The sequence below is a fragment of the Pollachius pollachius genome, assembly GCF_949987615.1.
Source record: "Pollachius pollachius genome assembly, chromosome: 9".
NCBI lineage: Eukaryota > Metazoa > Chordata > Actinopteri > Gadiformes > Gadidae > Pollachius > Pollachius pollachius.
This window is the reverse complement of record NC_136942.1, coordinates 17,312,200-17,320,758: the sequence shown is the minus strand read 5'-3', so window position 1 is coordinate 17,320,758 and position 8,559 is coordinate 17,312,200. Positions and strand designations below refer to the sequence as shown.

The following is an 8,559-nucleotide window of genomic DNA, read 5'->3' as shown; positions in this document are numbered from 1 at the left end:
GTCAGCAACAAGACATAAGCATTTGTTTTACCTAAACACAAACACCATTCACAGCCATCAAAGAATTGTTGTTAAAGGTACCACGGCATGAAAATCTCACTTTAGGAGGTTTTCTAACATTAATATGAGTTCCCCTAGCCTGCCTATCTTCCCCCAGAGGCTAAAACTTACGTTTGGTGTAAAACGAGCACTAGGTACCTTGCTCGCCTTTGAAAAAATGGAAGCTCAGGCGCGCTGATTTGGAATGTGGCCCCATACGTCGTCATAAGGGGCCAAGCTACCTTCCCTTTCTCTTACTTGCCCGCCCAGAGAATCTGGCCCGCCAATGAGACAATGAGCTACGTCCTTGCGAGCGCCACGTGTGTGTGTGTGTGTGATTACACACACTGTAATGCAAGTGTTGTACCGTCTTTGTTATTTGGATAACCATTCTGCTGTTGGTGTTATGGCGCTGGTATTTCCACAACGAGACTGTAGTTAGGGTTATCTCAGCCATGGTTGAGAAGGAATTGGGGGAAAGGAACTTTGGCTTTGACTCCCTGAAGTACATGAACTGCGACATGCTGCCCGCTGCCCGCTGCCGCGAGGCACCACCGCCCGGCAGCGGGCAGCGGGCAGCGGGCAGCGGGCAGCCGGCAGCCGGCAGCCGGCAGCCGGCAGCCGGCAGCGGGCAGCGGGCAGCGCGCGGTTCAGTCTACTTCAGATTGATGTGGAAGTGGAAGAACCAGAGACGTCGGAGAACCCGACGCAGTCGTTTGTGATTCATCATATCGTCTGGAGGGGCACAAAGCTTTTGGCCGTGATAATATGTATTATATTATATAGATATCTATGTATGATATTATTTAGATATAGAGCTCCAGGACTGTAACGCAAGTGTTGTACACTTCTTTGTTATTTGGATAACCGTTCTGCTGTTGGTGGTATGGCGCATAACACGTCGGACTCTCGTCTCTGGTATTTCCACAACGAGTCTCGTAGTGGGGGTTATCTCAGCCATGGTTGAGAAGGAATTGGGGGAAAGGAACTTTGGCTTTGGTGCCTAAGCGCTGACCGCTGCCCGCTGCCCGCTGCCCGCTGCCGAGGCGGTGGTCCCTCGGCAGCGAGGCTCCGGCGGTCAACAATCGCTTTCTCCTCCATGTTGTGGTTCAGTCTACTTCAGATTGATGTTGACGTGGAAGAATCAGAGACGTGGGAGAACCCGGCACAGTCGAGATTGTCTGGAGGCGCACACAGCTTTTGGCTGTGATAATATATATTATATGATATAGATATCTATGTATAATAGGATATTATTTAGATATAAAGCTCCAGGACTCCCATGTGTTCTAGAATATTTACAGAACACGGCTAAAGGCTGTGTGCGCCTCACCATTGCGATACATCCACTGTAAACAGAGCGCATGGTACCGTGGCCTCAAGCTGCTCAGGGCCACACCCCCACCCTCCACCTTCACCCGCCTCTCTCGACCTCATTTGCTTTAAAGCTACAGACACCCAAACGGGCAATTTGGGGAAAGCTCAATGTGTGACTGGCTCGTAGTGGCTGTAAATCTCAACATCTTCCAATACTGTGTTATGGGCCCACTAATATCTATATTAAAGCATCCATAAAGTAGCATGCCATGGGACCTTTAAATAATGTTGCTGAGATTAGGGAGGTCTATTAATTGCCCAGAATGCAATTTTAATGAACAGCCTGCAATATTTGTTGATAGCAGACACACAAACACACACACACAAACACACACACACACAGACACACACACACACACACACACACACACACACACACACACACACACACACACACACACACACACACACACACACACACACACACACACACATACTGAGCCAAGGGAGACAATTAAGAACAATCCAAACAGGGCAACAATAGAGCAGTATTTTTCAGTGGACATTACCTTGACAGCAGGAGCAAGCTAATGTGTTGTTTATTCAACCCTTCAAACTTTGACAAGTTCTACACTGTACTGAAACTATTGTCTAATTAGGCCTTTGAGAAACTTGCTTGAGCACACATGCTCGAACAAACATAAGCAGTACCATCCAAAACTAAGTGCGGCAGTTGTTAAGCAACACTTTAATAAACAGAATGTAAACCAAAGGACTGAAGAATTAAATGAAAGCCCAAAAATGATTTTGCATGCGCATTTTGTAAATATGAGTGGATTGATGCATACGATTTGAATTATTAGTATGTGTCCCTAATTTGGCCCTTGGTATGATTTTTTGTCAGGACTGTGCTTTTCACACAGATCACTACGGTGAAAAATAGTAATTAGACAAAGAAGAGAGAAGACAAATATGGACATTTCTGCATTGCTCAAACAACATCTGTTTCATGCTTATCCTGGTCCTACCTTCCCTGTCTCCCTCTCAAAGTCCACATACTCTCTGCTGGGAGCCTGTCTCTGGTCCCCGTGCAGGTTGGCTGGGAAGAACTGGAGGGAGAGGTTGGTACCAGTGGCCACAAATGCCTGCAAAGAGAAAGAGAGAGAGAGAGAGAGAGAGAGAGAGAGAGAGAGAGAGAGAGAGAGAGAGAGAGAGAGAGAGAGAGAGAGAGGAACAGTGAGTTTGGGATGCATATATATTTGATCTGAGACTTGTATTAGTATAGCTAGTTTGTACGACACAACAGTCAAATTCCACAAACAATGCAAATGCCAATGTATCAATCAGACTTGTTGGACTATGTCCAAAACAAGAAGTAATTTTCTCTGAGCATTTATTTTCTTTGTTTAATTTGTGTAAAACTGCATAACAAGGTTAGTCAAACTGAAGCCAGATTTACCGATCTTATAACTTGATTATTTATGTCTTACAAACATAATTCCTTATGAAAAAATAGTACTCAGAGGTATGGTAAGACATGCAATTCAATTACACAAAGAAAATGTTTTTTATTCCTAATATGCAATATTTTGGTGCGTATGTGCTTCTTTGTGAGTGTGTGGTTGTGAATGTGTGTGCATGTGTGAGTGAGTGTGCATGCGCTTTGCTATGGCAGATCAATACTAAGGGCATTAGAGCTGAGGTCGACTGTGGAAGCGTATGAATTATGTATCCTGTCAAATCTGCCTCTCATCAGGAGAGACACAGATATGCACGGAGAGAGAAGAAAGAGAAAGAAGGGTATTGGGAGAGAAGAAGAGAGAAAGGGTAAGACATTCTGGGGCACAAATGGCGGGAGTAGAAATGTAATACAAAAGAAAGACGGAGTGAGGCAGGCTCTAAAAGCACACACAAACAGATACACATAAACACATGCACACACAGACACAACCAACCCATGTTGGTTGTGTCTGTGTGTGCATGTGTGTATGTGTATCTGTGTGTGGTTGTGCATGATGTACAACCACGGTGGAGAAAAATGTAGAATAAAAGACTCCAGTCATCATTTATTCCTGTTTGTTTTTATGGTATTAAATTACAGCCATCTGATTGTAATTTGCTGCCTACTGCTGTTGTGTCACAGTGGCAGGAGGATGTAAACGAGAGAGGGGGAAGAGGAGAAATAGAGAAGGAAAATGAGAGGGGGGAAGAAAGAGAATGTTGTCAACTGTTGATAAAAGGAGTAAAAGAAAAGCAGAGGAGAGATGTAAAATGTAATGAATTGGGTAAGAAGGAAAAGATAGGGTGAAGGAATATAGGTTATCAGAAAGGGGAAAAGGAGGTGAAGTCAGGGAGGGGGAGGAAATATGAGACAAAGAGATTGAAGGAGAGAAGAGGAGAGAGAGAGAGAGGAAGAGAGAGAGGGAGCGAGAGAGAGACAGAGGCACAGAGAGAGAGAGAGAGAGAGAGGGAGAGAGAGATAGGGAGAGAGAGAGAAAGAGAGAGAGAGGGGGAAAGAGAGAGAGAGAAACATAAAGCTCAACCGAAAGACAACAACCACAAGAATAAACAGCAGAGGAAACTGGAAGGAACTATGGAAGTAATGAGGGATAGACAGATAGACATACAGATGGACAATAGACAGACAGACAGACAGACAGACAGACAGACAGACAGACAGACAGACTAGAAGAACGACCGAAAGATAGATAGATAGATAGACACAGACCAACCAACGAGGGAAGAATGAGAACGCAATAGAGAGCAAGCATGTGAGAGCAACCACCATAGCATGAAAATCAATAATAGTTTGGAATGCATCTCATCTCTAATGAGACGCAATGGAGATAATTTTGTTTGAATTATCATCCCATTTATCAGATCAGCTCAGATCATGTGGACCTCTGCTCTTTTGTCACGCCCGGTGAAAGGGTCTGGTTATGCATCCAGCTGCATGCATCTTATGTGCTTTTGAATTCGTAATATGTTTATCTGATTAACTGGATCTGTCTGCATTAAGGTTGACATATATATTTGTTCAATAAATGCAAAGATTGGTATATTGGTAATAGTATGTTTCTTTTGGAAGTAGACAAAACTAGGCATCCCCTATGTCGTCTACGTGGATTTCAATCTTAGTAAGATTTGGGCATATATGATGGATACCACTGCGGTAAATTATTGATAGGGAGATTTTTCTGGGTCTTGAATGAGATTAGTCTCTGGAACCATTAGATTAATGAAGGTTAGGGTCGTACCATAGAACAAAAATAGTCACCGTGGTTATCGGAGACCCTGACGGACAGACAGACACGCATAGATAATGAGCCACTAAAAGATAACACAAGGCAAAAAACACTCTGCAATAATAAAAAGAAATAATCAGAAAAAGAGGTGAAATTTGAACACCTAAATGTGTATTTGTGTGAATGTTTATTTGTGTGTGTGTGTGTGTGTGTGTGTGTGTGTGTGTGTGTGTGTGTGTGTGTGTGTGTGTGTGTGTGTGTGTGTGTGTGTGTGTGTGTGTGAATGCGTGTGTATGTGTGTGTGTTTGTGTTTGTGTGTGTGGGGGGGACCTAGAGGTGGTAGACGTAGAAGAGGAAGACATGTTATTAAGAACATAATGAAGGGCTTTATACAAAGACTACTCTACCGAGACTGGTGACCAACCTTTTAACAGGCAACACACAACTCCATACATACAAACACACAATATATAAGTTGTTGCTATATTTATATTTGCAGGGCACGAAAACAACTGAAAACATGAAGGTGAACGGTTGGATTCCAAATAAAATAGCCGGATCCTTCCTTCTGAAATTTGAAAAAGGGTAGGTCAATGTGTGTTTTTCTAATTTCCTCATTGTCCTTATTCATGCATTCACTCAGACCCTTGTTGTATTTCAGTATTTTTTGATCTGACAGAAAAATAATATTTCAAACATACACGTTTCAATAATCCTGTCCACTATGCCTAATGTGTGACGGAAAAAGAGCCTTTGATTGCCTTTGATTGCTTAGTAAGCATGCCCTGGGTATACTGTAGGAATTAATTCAATATATAAAAACAGAGAATAGATAGATTATAAGTACAACAACAGAGGACATAGCCTGATTCTGAATTTTATTTACTATGGATTAGTACGATTCTGAAATAACTGCCCTTTCTCCTGGGATGTTCTGCGTTGCCAAAATGAATACAAACTCATTCCATTTGCAAAAGGTAAATAACTTAATAAAATCCTCCAAAAATAGCAGTTTGTTGTGGCCGAACTTGTTCGACCACAATTATGTTTGTGGGGGATTTTGTCTACCTGCAGTGGCGTTAATGAAATGAATATGTCAATGTAGAAATGCTCATATTGTATTTTGTATCGAATTGTGCAAACGTAAGTGTAACTTTTAAGTGTAAACTATACCTTCAGAAAACGGTTTGGGTGCGTGTGTGTGTGTGTGTGTGTGTGTGTGTGTGTGTGTGTGTGTCAGATCTAGAGATTCAGGTCATGTAAGAGCAACTGCTCATCTTTTGTGCCTTTGTGTCCGTTTGTAGTTTGTACGGTAAGTGCATGTGTCTGTGTATGGCTGTGTGTGGTGAGTGCGTATTTGGTAGGAATGACAGATTCAGTCTGTTGTTTACAACCCTATGACCAGTTACCATATCTGTTTGGAAAAAAGAAAGATATGGTTTATATTTTTAATTATACAAACATAATTTTCCTAAACATGATTCAGCTTTATTTAAAAATAGTAATCTCTTAATCAAATACAGACTTCGAGTTGCAATAGCTAGACCTTTTCGAAAAATGTCTTTCTCATATAAGCAAGGTTATCTTGTTCTTGTTTTATAGGTAACACCTAACCCTCCACTAAGGCGATGGGGGTCTGAATATGTTTGAAAATGTGTGTAATGTGTGACTTTAGGAACTCTTGCGAGTAGATCTAGGGCATCTTGCTCTTGGTTTGAGTTAGAAGGGGTAGCTCACCACTTCTGACCGTCCGTCCCGACAGGCGTTCTGGAAGCGGGCTTGCCTCTCCTCGTGAGGCCGGTCCCGGAACCCCGTGTATTTGATCTTCAACAGATGGGGAAAGAACAAGAGCAGAGGAAAAATATAGGCTATATTTGATATATAGGATAAAGTAATACACAATATATAGCCTTTTTTTTTGGCTAATGTACGCGTGATTCTGTGGGACTATAGCCTTCAGTTCGTTTCGCTTTGTAAGGGGATTGTGCTTTTGTTCCGAATGTATTTTGTATTGTACTTCAGAAGTGTGCCAGGAAGTCTACCTATCCTAGACGCTTTTGCATTTGGATGCGTAAGTAGGCTACCATACATTTATTGAAGTAGGCTACCACATTAAAGTGAAACAAGCCAATTCATCTCAATTATTTCGCACCGCAGATAAGTTATTTTCGAAATGTTGAAAGACAACATTAAATGAAACATAAAGTTATAATTATCATTAACTACATATGCTATAACCTACATGCAATGTATCGATCAAATTCCGAAAATTATGATTGAATGCACCTAGGTCGCATTGAACCTGAATAGCCTATATCTAGAAGGGCTCTTACCTCACACTCCCTGCTCAACTTGCGAAAGAACTCCTCATTTTCGAACTTGCTCCTTTGGTCCGGGACTACCCGAGGCATGTTGGTGATTCGGCTCAGAAATCTTAGTGTACTTTTCCAACTATTTTCCTGTACAGCAATAGTTCATGTGTTTTCTCGAAAAGAATCGGAGTTCTCGTCCTTCCTTTTATCTCTTTTATTCGCGGCGTCTCTTCCGTGTCTCGTGTTCTTCCTCGTCTGGGGCTCGCGCTGTGCTGATCTACCTTTGGCGGGGTCTTGCTCTCTCACTGCCTCGGCTCGTGGACCAGTAGCCGGTATAGATAACGCATAATTTGGCAATTGGCTGGAAATCTCTCTCTCTCTCTCTCTCTCTCTCTCTCTCTCTCTCTCTCTCTCTCTCTCTCTCTCTCTCTCTCTCTCTCTCTCTCTCTCTCTCTCTCTCTCTCTCTCTCTCTCTCTCTCTCTCTCTCTCTCTCTCTCTCTCTCTCTCTCTCTCTCTCTCTCTCTCTCTCTCTCTCTCTCTCTCTCTCTCTCGCTCCCCCACACCGACTACTTACTTCGACTACTTCCTGGCTCCAGCGAGTCGCTCTTGTGACTTTACAGCCAAAATACTCCACCTCATTCCCAATAATAATACTACTACTACACACGCGCGGATTGCGCAGGCATCTGGCGGTGGGCTTTAGCGAGCTCTCTTGGAGTCCCACAGAATTATTTACGTACAATTGATTGAGACAGAAAGACAGGACAAAATGATTTGAGACAAATCTCAAAGGCGTAGGCCTATATGATAAAATTATGATAATATTACACATGCAAACCTTCGCACGCACACATGCACACACGTAAGCGCACTCACATGCACAGTGTGTCACTCTGTGTGGTGCGTGCATGTATGTTTTGTTCTTGACATTAGCACTTGTTGCTGATCGAGATTGATGAATTATATCTAGGACCATATATAATTACAAAACATCCACATTAAGGCAAGGCTTACAAAGGTAAGCTGTCTCGCCTGCTCATCAGGATGGCTTATTGATCCAATATTTTCTTGACCTGGAATAAATGTGTAAAAACCACAGGGGTGCATAGGCAACTAACAGCTTAAAGAGGCATTATCAATAATTGATGCAAAACAGTAGATATCTGGAAGGTTGTTTATTGATTTTTTTTTACTTTCCTGCCTTCTTTGGTCCCAAGGACTGTTAACCTAACTACCTCTTTCTCCCTGTGTGTGTGTGTGTGTGTGTGTGTGTGTGTGTGTGTGTGTGTGTGTGTGTGTGTGTGTGTGTGTGTGTGTGTATGTGTGTCTGTCTGTCTTTCTGTGTGTGTGTGTGTGTGTGTGTGTGTGTGTGTGTGTGTGTGTGTGTGTGCGTGTGTGTGCGCGCGCGCGCTTGTCTCCGTGTGTTTGTGCCTGTGTGTGTGCATGTGTGGGGGCGCCTGTGTGCGTGTTGGCGCGTGTGAAAGAACAGCTGAAGGCCAATCAGAGCATGAGTCATTAGTAACTGTTAGTGGTGCTGCCGTAAGACAGAGCATCAATTAATCAGTTTGGTTGGTTACCATGGTAAACAGTTCTGATAGGATGGCTGCGTGGCTGTGATTATTATAGGATCATAACAAATACCTAA

The 8,559-nt window shown here is 42.8% G+C and overlaps 1 protein-coding gene across 2 annotated transcripts in view; it reads right to left on the bottom strand.

Annotated features, from left to right (window-relative positions):
- Positions 1–7,334, bottom strand: part of cbfb (core-binding factor subunit beta) — a 20,605-nt gene extending 13,271 nt beyond the window's left edge. For both annotated transcript variants that reach the window (XM_079742990.1, XM_079742991.1), the window contains exons 1-3: positions 6,935–7,334; positions 6,339–6,425; positions 2,385–2,501 (exon numbers count right to left, since the gene is read on the bottom strand). In XM_079742990.1, the coding sequence (XP_079599116.1) occupies positions 2,385–2,501; positions 6,339–6,425; positions 6,935–7,012 (282 nt within the window). In that variant the 5' untranslated portion in view covers positions 7,013–7,334. The remainder of the gene's footprint in view (positions 1–2,384; positions 2,502–6,338; positions 6,426–6,934) is intronic.
- Between the last annotated feature and the right edge of the window lie 1,225 nt (positions 7,335–8,559).